At 35.6% G+C, this 16,857-nt stretch overlaps 1 protein-coding gene across 1 annotated transcript; it reads left to right on the top strand.

The window, feature by feature from the left end:
* Positions 1-111: 111 nt before the first annotated feature.
* On the top strand, positions 112-16,645 carry LOC126774805 (anoctamin-5-like). The gene is made up of 18 exons (XM_050496405.1): positions 112-177; positions 1,066-1,197; positions 2,102-2,275; positions 2,768-2,928; positions 3,416-3,529; positions 3,945-4,044; positions 4,402-4,485; positions 4,863-4,975; positions 5,506-5,666; positions 6,238-6,334; positions 6,847-6,970; positions 8,576-8,722; positions 9,175-9,404; positions 10,400-10,512; positions 10,785-10,872; positions 11,616-11,733; positions 14,997-15,104; positions 16,592-16,645. The coding sequence occupies exons 1-18, from the start codon at positions 112-114 to the stop codon at positions 16,643-16,645; spliced, it is 2,184 nt and encodes a 727-aa protein (XP_050352362.1).
* Positions 16,646-16,857: the final 212 nt, after the last annotated feature.

Raw genomic sequence — 16,857 nt, 5'->3', positions numbered from 1 at the left:
CAATTTTCGTGAAGTCCCGAAATCGACATCAACTTTTGTTATTATTTTTCTTTTAATGATTTTATAAAATCATAAATATTGTTTTTATATATCAAGGCAGTCTTAATTACAATGGATTCAAATAAATGCGGTAGATATAAAACCTTCCGAGAAGAATTACCGACAAAAAAATTTGAGGTAGCATTTTCGCATTCATAATTAATTATTAGTAGCAAGATAAGTATATATTTAGATGTTAAGCAGCCTTTATAGTACACTAGCGGCCCGTCATGTGCGGGAAAAAAATTATGCTAAAATAATAACACAAAAACATACTTTTTTCTTATATTTTTCAACCATCTTGTCATTTGAAGGAACTAAATTTTTATTTACAAAATATGCTTAGTTATTCATCTTAATGACAATAATATAGTATGGCAAATAAAACTAACAATTCTGTGGTCTGTGTCTTTTTTACATAAAAATGATCAATAGTGTAAGTCTACTACGTGGTAGGGCTTTGTCCCGCCGTCTGGGTAGGTGCTACCCACTCATTAGATATTCTAGAGTTAAACAGCAATACTTAGTATTATTGCGTTCCGGTTTGAAGGGAGAGTGAGCCAGTGTAACTACAGGCACAAGGGACATAACATCTGCGAATCTCAAGATTGGTGGCACATTGGCGATGTAAATAATGGTTAATATTTCTTGCAATGTCTATGGGCGGTAATAACCACATAACATTAGGTGGCCCATTTGCCAGTCTGCCTACCTATAACATAAAAAAAGAAAACTTGAGGTTTACATATACAGATTACTCCTGTATCTATTATAGTTTTAGAGGCGTTAGCTTGATTTGTCTGTATCATAAAAATTATAGGCTATATCCGTCCTGAATGGGCGAAGTTACTTTTATAAATATACTTATCATAATGTCAAAGTTTCATTAATTATAATAATTGGATTACTTACATGAGCAAACAAATACAAACTTACTTTGCATGAGTTTAGTTCTAAAGACAAACGAAACTTACCTATTTATAAAATTAATTAAATAATAAACATATTTTATTTTGTAAAATACAGTTCATAAATGAAAGAGATAGTATACACAGAATTAAATTATTACACGAAAACGCTAACAATCAAAATAAATCAAGCGCAGCTGATGTTGACATTGTGCAAAAAATAGAAGAACCAGAAGAAGATGTCGAACCGGTTAATGTACCTTATCAATACATTTTTTATGTTTGCATATTTAAATATCTCTTGAGGTTATAAAATTAAATGAATACTAACTACTGTACTATAACAGATTCCCAAACGGCCGTTTATGATTGTGGAATATCTTCCAGCCATAAATTTTATCACTAAGGCACTCTACAAAATCCAAAGCCGCCGACCCGCCGACACAACCCGGCGGCCTATATGAAAACAACCTTTCTATATTGCACCTATATGAAAATCGTTTAGTTGCCCGGTGACACTCAAGCTGTCATGACGTGCTACTGTTTCTTTGCACCATGGAATGGGACGAAGAAATAGATCACTGTCATCGTCCATGTTTAATGATTATTTTTATTTAGAATTCTCCTAGAGAAACAGCTCACTACTTATATGACACAGAGTCATTCGACACGCGGCAATCACTAACTACCAAAAAAAGTTCCTCATCTCGAGCCGTCGGCATACCACCGACAAGGAATTCCAACTCGCAATAAGTAAAGCCGCCAACTAGCCTGCCGACATAGGCCAGCGGTTCGGCGGCTTTGGTGTGTGGAGTGCTTAATATAACAGTCTGTTAATTTTCCACTCCAGGTTTAAGGCCTCCTTTACTCATGAGGTTTGGAGCTTAGTCCACCGATACGCTTCTCAAATGTGGATTGGTAGTTGAACATGTAGCAGAACTTAATTCTACACATGTTTCCTCACTATGTTTTCCATCACCGATGAGTTTTAATTGAATTAGAAATACGAAGTAAGCATATGAAAAATCATCATTACTTGCCAAATATATATGATATATTTGGGAATGTGTATATCTTTTAATCCAATTGTCTTAATGGTAGGTATATATATTATCTAAGCAAAGTAAACGTTGGTTGTGTTTTTTCTAACTTAGATTGAAGTAATAGAGAAGATAGCAAATACCGGAATATTTAGAGATAATGTGCGGCGTATAGACATGGTCTTGGTTGTCGAAGACAACCCATTATCAGCAGCAGATAGTTTAAAGACAGATTTTTTAACAAATGTAATTAAGACAGGAATCGAAGTCGAAATAGAGCCCGGTGTGGTAAGTTTAAAAAAGATCTAATTTGTTTTTTTTTGTTAAATTGTTGATTATAAAATAGTTTTACTATGTATTACTATGTAATTTAATTGTTAAACAGAAGGTTAAATATAATATTAAAATCGTCACATAATTTAAAATAATATCAGCATGCCGATAAAAAACAGCAGTACTAAGTTTTATTGTGTTCCGGTTTAAAGGGTGAATGAGCCAGTGTAACTACTGGTACAAGGGACTATAAAATCTTCGTTCTCAAGGTTGGTGACGCATGTCGATGCTCAGAATGGTAAATTTTTTTTACGTCGTCAATGTCTATACGTATAGACCGTATATATAAGGCCACATAACAACTGGTGGCCCATTTGCCCTTCCACCTATCTATAACATAAAAAAAACAATAGAGTATTACGGTATATACGGTATATAGAATCTTATTCTACCCCTGCGAAACCGGTAAGGGTAGCCATATAATAATAAGAGGAATAATTGTTTTAGATGTCAGCCCATAAAAACTTATTATTTATAAAAATTCACGCACCGGATCATGTAATAACAGAATACGGAGAAATATTTGGTACTACGAGATATTTCACTGAAAATCATCTGGATTCAATGTCTACGAAATTTATGGAGAAGGATTGGATTAAAATAATACGGTATGCACTTATATTAATTCATTTCAGTCTGAATTTGAAACAAACGGATTTTCTGTCATTAACATAGAAAGACAAACGTGCACTTGATCACCAAACGACACTAAAAATATAAATTATTCCTTACACCGTTAATACGCCGCTAAACTTGGGGTCTGAGGTGATAACCCTATTTTTATCGTTCCTTATTTATTTACACAATAACACAGTTTGGATTTTTTTGGTTCTCTTACCGGTAAGAAGTGTGTGATATCAACCTATAGTTGCCCGACGATTAAAATATTTAAAACTGGCTAATTAGATCAATGTATACAAATTTTAGCGTATTAACTGTTTGGTAAATACATGGTACATCAACATAAATGACGGTTATCAACCGAGGTCCAGGATTAGTCCGTAGATTACTAATAAAAAGTTATTGAAGTTTTCTATCAAGATATTCCACGGCTAGAAGAGTAATAAAAATAAATAACATTTTCTTATTTAACAGAAATAATTACTCAAAACCTAACGGGTACTCCAATTTTGAAAGAAGTCTTATAGTTTATAAGATTCTTTCACACTTACCTTTTGGTGACCAAGCCAACCATTATGGTATCGGACGGTAAGCTTTAATTAATTAAAATAGACTTAATGATAACATAAATAATATAGAAAATAAAGTATTAGAGTTTATAACACTTCTATGTAATGACTATTCTTTTTTATTCTTTGTTCGTTATATTCACTATGTTGATCTTTTGCATTTGTTAATACAAGCAAATATATTGGAATTAATCACGTATGATTTTTGATAAGATGGGATTTAATGTCCTTTATGCAAGACAGTTGACAGACAACACTCAACACAAAATACAGGCAGTATTTAAGGCAACTCTGATTCAATTGAACTTTTTCCTTTTTGTGGTTAGTGTTAACCCAAACTGTCAAACTGCAGAAGGATAATTTGAGTTTCTTTTTTCAAAGGTCTTTATATATTTCACTCTCCTTATTGCAATTGTTATCATTGTTCATTTTAGCTTGTTAAGAAATAATATAATATTGGACGCTTATGCACTTCATGATGGTCCGTACTTTTTTATTCCCGAGCAAACTGTTGTTGGATCAAATGCTCGACAGGTATGGTATCGACAAGCAATTTTATTTTTTACGGACAAATGTTTTGTAAGGCAAACATTGTATTCTGGTTTTGCGATGTATTATGTCAAGATTAAATTGCTAAGCAATCTGTGTCAGTAATAACATTTAGAAAATCACCGTATCGACCTGATCCTTATAAACACACAAGTAACCAAAATCTTTGTAATGTAAATGTAAAATTTTTGTAAAGAGAAAAGCTTGGCACCTTTTTTAAACGAAGTTACTCGTGAAGTTTAAGTTTGATTTAATCCTTCAGAAAAAGAGGAGGTGTACTGTGGACTAATGCCATAGCTACAAACATTTAATGTATTTTTAATTATATCTTTTATTTTGCAGATACTGTATTACAGTTGGGTAGGATTTCAAAATGTATTTAAATTCCAACCTTTGCACTTGATTCACGAGTATTTCGGTCCCACAGTTAGTGTCTCTTCAATTTTTTAAACCATACACTATAATATAAAAGTTTTACGTAAAAATATTGATTTATTATTAAGGAATAATTACTGTCTGGTCGCTACATATAACACGTACAAGATAAATAAAAATAGCTAGCGAGAGTTATTTCTTCAAAACAATTATCTATAATCATCATCGTTGAATAAAACGAATGTTTTATTTATTGTTATTATTATTTCAAGTCTTAGAAAAGTGGAGAAAAACTTAGTAGTCATCTAAACATCAAATCGACGAATGCGTTTTTTTATAATTGTGACATCATTTGCAAGATTAATTGGTATATTTTATAAACTCAATACAATGTACTGAATATTCAACTGTTTTCATATTATGTTTAGATTGCTTTTTACTTCGCGTTTTATGGATATTTAAACAAGGCGCTGGCTATAGCTTCGATTGCCGGTATTATTACGACTGTGTGGCCACTTTGTAATGGCGAAGAAAATTTAAGGTTCTTTTTACAATATTTTTTTTCTTAAGATTTATTATACTATTTAGTTATCATCGTTGTAGATGCATGAGCTATAATGTGCGTTGGTAAGTGGCTTGATGTAAGGCCGCACCGTAACCCATAGGTCCTGGTTTTATATCCAAGGTCAACAAAAAGTTTCTGTCGAAAATTCTCAATAGCGGTGCGGATTCTGGATGTGGGAAGTGTGTACACCTAAGCTCTTCTGGTCGTGTCGGACTGCCGTCCCATCGGACTGAGTTAGGGAATAGAGAGCGCACCTGTGCTTGCGCACACACTTGCGCACTATAATATGTCCTGGTCAGTTGGCTAATTTCTCTTGAGATTGGACGTAATTGTTCTGGAGTAATATTATTAGTATTACGTGCATTGTTGTATATGTGTATTTATGTATATAAAAAAGATAGGTTAGGTTTTTAATTATATTTATTAATAAAATAGTATATCATTTGATTTTGATTTGTATATATGAAAGTTAAGAAAATCAAAATACGTGACAACTTTTTTTCCAGAAAGTTAGTTTGTAAAGACAGCAGAGAAATGTGCCAACAATGCGAAATTAAGGCCAGATGTCCATTAAGAATATCATCTGAATATTGCTTATCTATGACCATAAACATTTTGTTAGATCATCCCTACACTGTCTTTTATTCCTTGTTCACTGTTTTTTGGGGTTCGTATAAATATTAATTAATGGTATTATGTATATTATAATGTCTTGTTGTATGAGTTGCAAGAAATAATATATCTGGTCATTTGGCCGAATAGCTGAATTCCCACGCAATTAAAACAGCTATTCGACTTGGTTATTGCACGTGTGACAATTGCCTCCGAGCAATTATATAAAAAAGGTTGATTTTTCTGCACTATAACTATAAATATATATATATATATATATATGAGTCGTACTCATTAACTTCGTACTTATTAATGAAACATAAGAATTAATTCAATTTTCAAGTCTATAATTTAAATTCACAATAATATCTTCAGATTTTTTTTTGTTACTCTCCTAAGCATTTAGTTAGTAATAACTAAACGTCATAATAAGTGCCGTGTTAACTAAAATTTTATCGGTTTCTAATAATAGAAAAATATTTACATTTGACTTTCCATCGATCTGTTTGATACATAAAAAAAAACATTACATTATTATTATTAATATGTTTATATGCCTTTTGAGCGATTAAAGCTAACATTTATTCGTAAAAAATATCATGTTTTTATAACAATGTCTATTTTAGCATTTACTTTTATTACATTTTGGAAACGCAAAGAATACTTTTTAAAATGGATGTGGGAACTCAATGGAGTACATTTATATTACAAAAGTACAAGCCGGTAATTATTTATTTCTATATAAATAAAGAAAATTGAAGTGTCTGTCTGTGATTTCAAAATATCTGCCTCTTTAAAAATTAACATGGTCATGTACGAGTTATCAAAACAATCTTTTTTTTTATTTTTGTCTGTCTGTCCGGGATAGTCTTTAAAACGGCTAAAAATTTCAAAATGAAATAATTGAATTATAATAAGAAGTACTTCAAGATACCATTTAGATTTTATTTGATCAAAATCGGTTGAGCCTATCAAAAGTTACACAAAATTTAAAGTTCACGTGCGGATTTTTGTTGCTATAATATATGTTGTGGCCATGGTGGTGTGCTAATACGTCAATTACTATATCTTTAGCTAGCTTTTAAATAAAATGCTTCATAAGATTATATTTTATTCATGCCCATCTGGCGAATTTCGGCCATGGCAGCGGTACTGTAGTACTCTAAATATATCATTAAGAATATCGATCTAATCGATTAACAGAACAAGAACAACTAATACTTATTCTTCTTTAGGCCAGAATTCGAAATAAATTATAGGCCGCTAAGAAAATCCTTTATAACTGGATTGATATATAAAGAAAATGGATTTCAAATAATTATACGTTTCCTTTTTACTAAGGGACCCATATTATTGTATGTAAGTAAAACTCTCTTTATTCGATTGGAAAATCTAAATTATTATTACAAAAAAAACTGTTTTGTGAGACCGCCATAAAATAACCCAATACATAAAAGAGATTCAAAATAAAAGCATTAAAGATTTATAGACATATTAAGAAAAAAAGCGAAACATTTATCTAAATAAATAATATTTAACCAATTTTTGCCTTGCCATTTATATCAGTTTTATTTGGATACGTTTCAAGTTTATAAATATGGTTATTTTTTTTTCGATTGTGTTTATTTCATTTGCGTATCGCAAGAAAAGGCAATTATATTTTTAAATTGCTGGACGGCAAATCAACGTAATGTCACAAAGTCGCACGAGTTGTAACTTTTATCAAATTGCTTAAACATTTTGTATTGCCCATTTCTGTTATTTTCGCAATTATTAAGTTATATATGTAGACTGGAGAATATACTAGATTTAACAGAATAATCGCAGAAGAGTAACGGCGGCAATACACATGCTACTTGCATGTGTTACTTAGTATCATGTGTATAAGTTAACTGATATACCCGTATCTGGCAATCAAGTGATTTGACAACATTTGATTTATTGTTATGCAATATCCTCATATTGCATAAAAATAAATCAAATCATAAAAAAAGAAGCGGAATATTATTATGTATAATATAAATTTCTAGAGCAAAATTCTATATCTAAACTCGACTTCTTTTTTAATATAAAATTATACTGTCTTATATGTAGATAGATGGTAAAAATAAAAACAACAAACAGTTTTTTAGGAGGTAGACTTTGTAAAACTTTGTTTAAAAAAAAGTCATTGCATAAATGGAAGAGGAACCGTTCTTCTGTCAATTTGTATTTATTTAATAAAACGTATATGTTTGTATTTGACTCAGGATCATTGAAGGAACTGTTGAGTCCGAACCGTTAATTTTATTATAAGTTCTTAAATTGATGAATTAAGTCGTATTCTTTTCTTACCTTAATAGCTTTTGGCGATTCCATCAATTATGGGATTAACAAGCCACACATACGATCGCTTCCACAATTTATTTATTGCGAAAGGAAAGAAAGAGAAGTTTTTTGATTATATAATATTGGCTTCATTTCAAACATTGAACATACTGGTAGTATCGGTTTTGGAAAAGGTGTGTGTTTGGTGTTCGTTTACTAAATTACTATTTCAAAATAAAGTTTTATTCCCCTAACACAATTTAGAAAAGTAATGTTCTTTATTCCCCTTTATACCTTTGAGTTGGGTAATACGAAAAACGTCTCCTCAATATAATGTGATTATGAAACAATTGTCCAGTGACTAGAGTTTGTATCTCTTTTAAAATCATTAACCGAATATATTTATGTTCTTAATGTGGTATCTACAACGATAGCGAGTTAATAAAGGCGTTGATTGAGCTATAGTCAAAGAGCGCCAGTAAGTAGTAGTAACTTTACATTTAAGTAATTTAATACTATAACATGACACGTGATTCAAAAGTAACACGAAACAACGTTAAATAAAACAGTTTTATCTCATTTATTATATATTTTTACCTCAAGCGCAGATGTTACTTACGTGTAAGTGTATTTATAAATTTATATTCCTATTTTCAGATATATAGTTTTTTAGCTTATATCATAGTGCACTTGTTAGAAAACCATAGCACGTACAAAGCATACGAGGAATCATTAATTATGAAAGAATTTGGATTTAGTATGATATCAATATTTTCTTATATGGGATATATTGCTTGGATGGTGGTATGTATTTTAATTTGAGCTTAACAACATCTATACGGCACCATAGCTTGGTAAGTATAATACGTAGATAGCAAGCTAAAATTCGAGAAATTGGGCGAGAAAGTATTTCAATTGTTTCGTTTGTATTAAGTCCTTACATATGAAATTAGCGTTATGTCGTACAATTTGATCTGAAATATCTCCTCTTTGGTTAAGAATTCCAAATTCAAATTTATAAATTTTTTAGCTGGTACATTTGAGTTTTGAAAACACTCATTTATTTGATTTCAAAATTATTGAATCGCTATTTACGTTTAAACAAGGTTAACGAACATGACTTTGTTGGTGGTGCAGCTAGTAAAATTAGGCATAAGATATGTCGAAAATACGGTCAAGGGCTAAAAGTAGCATGCTAGTCGGTTCCTATTATATTTTTCTGGATTTAATAATAATAATTACTATTTATCATTCAGGCTGGAGTTAGAGCTTATTTAACAAGATGTTGGTTTTGGTTCGAAAACCAAGATCCAATGATGATTTTAAATAGAGTGCTGTCACGTTGGCCTAAATCCCCGTGGATTAACAACATGGCTTGTCATAGATATTGCTGGCCGTTCACATGTATCATCGAGTTAAGCATATTGCTAATGGTTACGCTGGTTGTAAAATTCGTGGTCGTCCGAGCTGTAATTTATAATAAGAGGTTATAATATATATTTATATATTTTACTACCTACTGGTGGTAGGGTTTTGTGCAAGCTGGTCTGGGTACCCAATCACCAGATATTCTACCGCAAAACAGCAGTACATGGTACTGTGTTCCGGTTTGAAGTATGAGTGAGCGAGTTTAATTACAGGCACAAGCTACATAAACTTGGTTCCCCAGGTTGGTGGCGCATTGGCGATGTAAGTGATGGTTAACATTTCTTACAATGCCAATATCTATGGGCGTTGGTGACCACTTGCCATTAGGTGGCCCATATGCTCGTCCGCCTGTCTACTCTATAAATATAAATTAAAATAAAGTAATATTCTATAAATTAAAATAAAACAATATTCTATAAATATAAATTTTGATGTTATTTTATTGTATTTTTGTTTTTTTTTTATTCGTGCATCATTAAAGATTACACGGCGTGCGCTGCGTAAATAGTTACACGAAAATAATGGATTGCTTAATTATTCTTTCTGAAAAGTTCTTAAAATAAATCCGTGACAGCATATATAAGACAGCACTAAAGATAATTCATATTTTTACCTCATAAATTTCGGTCAAATAAAATTAATCATTTGCGAAGGCTTTGTCACCAGCCATACTGGTCACCATCCTATCGAGTACACGGCTAGTAAAATCAAGGTAATTATAAAAAGAAGCCTAATTTCTAGCATTAAACTACATCGAAAAATGGCACACTTCTATATGACTAATACAGTAATTACAGACTAACTACAGACTATTTTATATCTCACTGATTAAAAAATAGCACAAGATAAAATACTTATTTTATGTACCGCACGTAGTCAGGTTGGGTAACTAACGGTGTATAAACAATAAATACTTACATATATGCAAGTAGCGCAGCGTACTTGTAAGCCTACTAAATTCTGCATTTTTGCTAAAATTAAAATTAAAAAGTTACAATTCTTAGGTAAAGGTTAGCGTTAATACTATATTATATAATTATATTTCTCTTTCAGTTTACGAATAGGTTGCAACGGTATCAGGAACACTACAGTTCCATGTTGGGAACGTGAATATACTTTAAATAAAGTAGATGAAAGCTTTTTGTCGAAGAGATACCATTTTCTCGGTTAATTTATTTAATATGTAATATGATAATTTTTATTTTATGTCAAAATCGACAAATCATTATACATGGTACCGTACTTAAGCGCAAATTTTTCATTTTAACTCCATTTTTATAATAAATGGTAGCAAGGCAAATGTGTAGCAAGTACATTCTTCTTTTTACTTTTTTTTTTGCTTGGTGATAAACAAATAATATTTATAAACCAAATATTGTTACATGCATAAGTCGATATTATGAAGATTAACGTGGTTTATGATTAATTTTTTTTTCAGCGCTTCAGTTCTCGATGGCAACATTATTTGGACTGGCCTTCCCGTTGGCTCCTTTATTGATGTTACTTCTAAACATTTGTGACTTAAGGTACAAGTTAAAATTTCGTTTCAGGCTTATTCGCGTAAACCTTTTTGTTAATAAAGCCCCAAAGAAAAAAGTCCATCGGTGTTAGATCGCACGATCTTGGTGGCCAATGTTGTTTCGCCGAGTCGAGAAATGACACGGCCTGGAAACTTGATCATAGTAAAACCATTATTTCACACGCTGTGTGACAGGTCACACCGTCTTGTTAGAAAAACATGACCTCCACATTAATTACATCCAATTAGGTTACCAACAAAAAAACTGTTAACATTTCGCGATACCGCACACTATTAATAGTTAGCATTTTCAGTCGCATTAATCCCATTTTTATAATGTGTTTTTACAATAATTAAATGTTGTTCGCTTAAATATTTTTGCATATTCTTAAATCGCGTGGTCTGTATGTGACAAGTGTCCAAAAAAATCATCGTACAACTCGTATTAACAAAATGGCGGCAAATTTAAATCCGGTGCTCTTGTTGAGACACTATATCTTTATTTATAATTAAACACTAATTCGCTTTAAATTTATAATAACAAAGTTCTGATAACAAGTTTGCAAACATTGAAAACGTATTTTTTTAGGAATTCATAATGAACACCATCAATAATTGAAGATCTCAACCAATGCTCTTGATGTCTTTGTTCCTCCTGTGATTTAAATAGGCTACAGGACAAAGTGTATTTTTAAAATAATAGTTATAATTTTTTGTGTAGATTAATTAATAAACTATCATCATTTTTAGATACACTGCAAGTCATTTGGTGCTGACCTGTAGACGTCCTTTACTTATAAGAAAACCTGGGATAGGAGTATGGAATAAAATACTTACATTCATAGCGGTCACAGCAATCATAACCAATGTTAGTGACGTACGTTTATAAAAAATCTAGCCAATCAGTAAATTGTCGAAAAATTTAGTTTTTAACCTTTTTTGCCATCGATCGCACGACACCGGCATAGAGACGGCGAACTTCCTCCCTCGGTCCCCCGAGATTAGGCAGCACTCTGTGCATGGCACCCGCTACCTTCTCGATCCGGGGGGCTAGGCGCTCAAAGTGCTCCTCGAAGCCCAAGCGACCATCCAGTGTGAGGCCCAGGTATTTCATGTACCTGGCCACCTGGATGTATGAGTCACCAACGCGGACGTGCGAGTCAGGCGGTTCCCTGCTCCTTGGCAGTTTATGGAACCATAGCGCCTCCGTCTTATGGGACGCGATCCGAAGGCACAACTCGCAGATCTTTTCGACGACAGTGTTCACCCCAAGCTCGGCGAGCTCTTTGGTTCTCTCAAAATTCTCCCCCGTTGCCAGCACCAACGTGTCGTCTGCATAACAGACGATGCTGACTTCAGCTTCAGGGAGAGTGACGCGCAGGACTGCGTCATACGCGAGATTCCACAACAAAGGCCCCAAAACTGACCCCTGTGGGACACCACAGCAAATCTCCCTCCGGGTCCTCGTACCGTCTTGCTCTATATACGAAATGTATATGTCGCGCAAGTAGACACCGATGATGATGACCTTACCTGCAGGCGGGTAAGGAGGCACACGATGGTGTATGAGTGCTCTCCTAATAGCGTCCCAGGGCAACTTATCGCCAACGCCACGCCTCCCCGGGCCACCGCCTGCTCCGACAGAGACCGGACGGACGTGCAAGATTGCGTCAATAGTCGAGCGGCCCTGTCGGAAGCCGAACTGACACTCAGCCAGGTCGGGGCCGACACGCGATAGATGCCCAACACAGACGAGAAGCGACAATTCGCTCAAAAAGCTTGCCAGCCTCATCGAGTAGGCATATGGGACGGTACGCAGAGAGAGATTCTGCAGCCCTGCCATCCTTCTTCAAGAGAATCAAATTCGCCTCCTTCCAGACCTTGGGCAACGTGCCAGTACGGAAGCAGCTGTCAAACAGTTGCCTCAGCCGACACCCCAATGAAGCCGAAGCTAACACCAGCGCCCGCCCCGGAATCCCGTCGGAGCCGGGTGCGGCGTTGCGAGTCCGCATGCGATCAATCGCGCGGTTTAGCTCCTGCTCAGTCACTCCCAGCTCGTTGGACCAGGCCGGTAATGGTAGGGAGGCCGGGGTACTTGACCGGATCACTGGGAAGAGTACTTCTATCACCCTTCTCAGTAAATCCGGATCTAAGGTCTCCGTCAGTGGGGGCATCCACGGGCGCAATTTGCCCAACACTATACGGTATGGACGCCCAAACGGATCCCTGTTCAGTCCCTCTAGGAGCTCGTTCTAGGAACGAGCGCAAGCGTCCGAGATCTCGACTCGGTGCGCCAACTTGGCTTCCCGAAACGTTTCATATGCTTCAGCTTTTTGGTCTGGAGTTGCTCGCCTTCTTCTTCGGGTACGGGTGTACTCGCGGCGCGCACGAAGACAAGACTCGCGCAGTTGCGCGATATGCGACGACCACCAATACACTACCCAGCGCTTGGGGCGGCCGGTTCGGGGCATAGAGACGTCGCATACTGACGTCATCGTATCCCTGAGTCGAACCGATTCACCCTCTGGATCGGACAAGACCTCTTCGGCGTTTTCTGACCAGACCGCGACGATGGCAGCAGCTTCGAGGAAGTCTCGGTTTAGCCGCTTAAGGGACCATTGATGCGGTAAGTTGCCTTCTCAACGCACGCACGCACGTGCTCTCCGAACCTCGGTTTACTAGCCGAAGGTCCAGAACAGCATCTGCGTACGCAGCTTGCCAGCCCGTCCAGGTACACCTCGTAGTCGGCGAGGGATCTATTGGGAGAGACGTAGCAACCGATGATAGCCAAAGGGACCTTGCAGCCACGAATCCCTGCCCCCTTTCAAGCAGGGAACAAGGTGGGACACCTTCACCGCCCGCCCAATATATGGCGACGGTTCCTGTTACGTCCCCGAACCAGCGAGGGTCGTCGGGGACATTATAGGGCTCCGCTATGACTGCGAGACCTGAGGACCGCTCCGCAACGGTCTGCATCAGCAATTGCTGAGCATTGCGACAGTGGTTAAGGTTCGCCTGCAGTACCTCTATAGCCGCGAATTGGAGATTTCCATTGCCTCCAGCGGGTTAGGGCCCGGTGCTGAGGCAGAAGCCTCGTCAGTCGTCTGGGCTGGAGTAGGAGGAGAAGCTTTCTTCTTTCCCTTACTCCTCGTCGGACAGCATCCTTTGGCGCCGAGACGGTGTGCTGAAGGACAACCCATGTCTGCGCATAAAGGACACTTCTTTGACGGGAGGAGCAATCCCTCGCTTTGTGACCAGTTTCACCACAGGCGAAGCATCTGTCACTCCGGTCAACAGTGCTTGAGCATCTCTGACGACGTGACCCTTCTCGAAGCATCGGTAGCAGTGTAAGGGTCTACTTTCCAGAGTCTCGACTCTTGCGGAGCCTCATCCAATGCGGATGCGACCTGCCGCTGTGACTTTAACCATGGCGGAGAGAGGGCATCGAACCCAGACGACGCCAAGCGACATGGATGTTCGACGGATTTCACCAACGTTAACGTTCTCCGCCGAACATCCTCCCGCATCTGCAACAGCCGACGCGACTTCTGTTGGTGTCGTGGCATCGTCTAGATCCAAGACTCTAAGCTCGCCCGTTTTCATTGGGCGAGCTATCCTCACGTTAAACTCCGTGAGGACTTCACGCATCCGCGTTTCGAGGCGGTCGGCCTTCTCATGACAATCGGGGCCGCTGATCTTGAGTAGCATCCCGCCTGTCAGGGCCCTTTTAAGGCCAACCGTCTCGATGCGAGCTTATTAGTTTTTAACCTAATCTTAATTAAAAATGACCAAATACCTATCGTCCCGTCATGATATATATATATATATATGCCACTGTAAAAATTTCTAATCATGCATTACATGACGAGACAATTATGTTTATAAGATATTTCAAACAAGTTTTTTTTATACAAGTTTACGAATTTTTAATTTAAACAAACTGGCCGATAACTTGCTTAATGAGCGATGCGACTCATGTCGCATCGATCAATTTCTGGTATATTTAATCTAATTATGATTTGAGTTATTAAATACAATAACTCAGATCATGAAAAGATTCGATATCAAATAAACGATGTTTTATTCGCCTCAGTAATCATACTGATTTGTAAACGATTTTCATTATTTTAGGCTTTAACGTTAATATTAACTACAAGGATGACTCAAAGATATTTTATGGAAGCTGAAAACATCACTGTAGTAGAAACTCTCGATCGATTTACCAGCCTTTTAATTCATGTAAGTATTTTTTGCACTTCTATGTCATATTGTGACGTCCGCGATGTCTTCTGAATACGGCGTTCAATAGGTATATTGTAAAAAACGAATTAATAGTTCTAATATATTCTATCTATCGATCAAGAAAAATCAAGAATATAGCTTAAATGTGAAATCAAGCAGTTCGGAAAAGAACATCGACCGATTCAAAGACCGCTAGTCATACAAACTAAAATACACTTTATTTTGTATTTCATAATGTCGGGTTTAGTATTTTCTGTTAAGTTTAAAAATGCATTATATACGAATAAATATAAAGTTATTAAAAGTGCATTATATACAAGGGCGTAGCTACTGCCGTATCAGCCGTATCAATAATACGGGGCCCCCTAGCTACCTCCGAACCCATTGAGCAAAAATTCATAAAATGTTATCCAAAAGCTCACTCGAACTCTAAGGCCCTAAGCTAAATTTGAAAATTTTATATACGTATAAATACACATTTGAGAAATAAATTTATAAAGCTAGTTTAACTCGTTAATGTTAATCTTTACATAAGGGTGTCATTTTATTCTCCATTAATAAATTGGTTCAAGAGTTACAATTGAATTACCAATTCATTTAAGAGGTTAACGCTTTTAAATACTTAGGAGTTTGGCTAGACAATTCATTGAGATGGTCAAAACACATCAATGACTTAAAAATAAAAATATTAAATTTATTAAATATTCTTAAAATTCTGAGAGGACCGGGCTGGGGCGTACATCCTATTCACTTAAGACTTTTGTATTTTGGGCTAATTCGTAGCAGAATAGATTATGCTAGCTTCTTATATGATAATAGTTGTAAAACAAATTTGAAAAAAGTTGATGTATTACAAAATCAAGGTCTCAGATTGATTGGTGGCTTTGTTAAGACTACACCAATCCATATAATGGAAAATGAGCTTTGCATATCACCATTATCGATCAGAAGATATTATTTGGGAGCTAAATTTTGGCTAAAATGTAAATCTATGGCTAAAAATAAAGTTATCAGGCTATTAAATATATTTCAAAATGTGTGTACTAATTCTTACTGGCGGAATAAGAAACTACCACTACTTATTATGATTCACAATGATTACAACGCTTTCGGAATCCACCAAAGCGATAAGTTAGAAATGTTCAGTCTAGACACGTGGGTTAGCAATGTGGATTTATCCTCTCACATTAAATGCTCTTTAGCCACAATTGACAACAGTAAAAGTAATTATAATAAAGCAGTTTTAAAATTATTATCTGAACGGGCAATTATAGAAATATATTCTTCATTTTATCAAGTGCTTACAGATGCTTCGAAAGATAACTCTGATATTGGTGTTTATTTTTATGATCCCCAAGCTAATACTAGTTGTTAACTTAGAGTAGATACTAAGATATCAGTAATGCGTGCAGAGCTATTAGACATTGTGGAGGCTTTATCATATATCAGTTCTATAGAATGTGATAGATTTGTAATCCTGTCAGCTGCTCTCCAGCATGTGGCTCGGTCTACCTCGACCTTTCGAGAAATTCCGATAGCCTATACCATCTTGAAATTTATTCTAAGTTTCTCTCGTCAAAATAAAAAAGTGATATTACAGTAGATACCTGCTCATATTGGCATAGGAAATAATGAAAAGGTTGATATACTAGCAAAAGATGCAGCACGAAATGGTATTTTCTACACTTGCCTACCATATCATTCGGAATTATTATATTTGGCTAAACAAAGATTGTACAAATTTTGGAGA

Source organism: Nymphalis io, chromosome 2 (assembly GCF_905147045.1).
Source record: "Nymphalis io chromosome 2, ilAglIoxx1.1, whole genome shotgun sequence".
Classification (NCBI taxonomy): domain Eukaryota; kingdom Metazoa; phylum Arthropoda; class Insecta; order Lepidoptera; family Nymphalidae; genus Nymphalis; species Nymphalis io.
This window is presented reverse-complemented; position numbering and strand designations above follow the sequence as displayed.

Excerpts from the sequence above, each read along its gene's own strand:
- LOC126774805 (XM_050496405.1), top strand. The coding sequence starts at position 112 with ATGGATTCAAATAAATGCGGTAGATATAAAACCTTCCGAGAAGAATTA. Across the intron at positions 8,723-9,174 it reads GATATATTGCTTGGATGGTG|GCTGGAGTTAGAGCTTATTT; the intron begins GTATGTATTTTA and ends TTTATCATTCAG. Across the intron at positions 15,105-16,591 it reads TTACCAGCCTTTTAATTCAT|CTGCTCTCCAGCATGTGGCT; the intron begins GTAAGTATTTTT and ends TAATCCTGTCAG.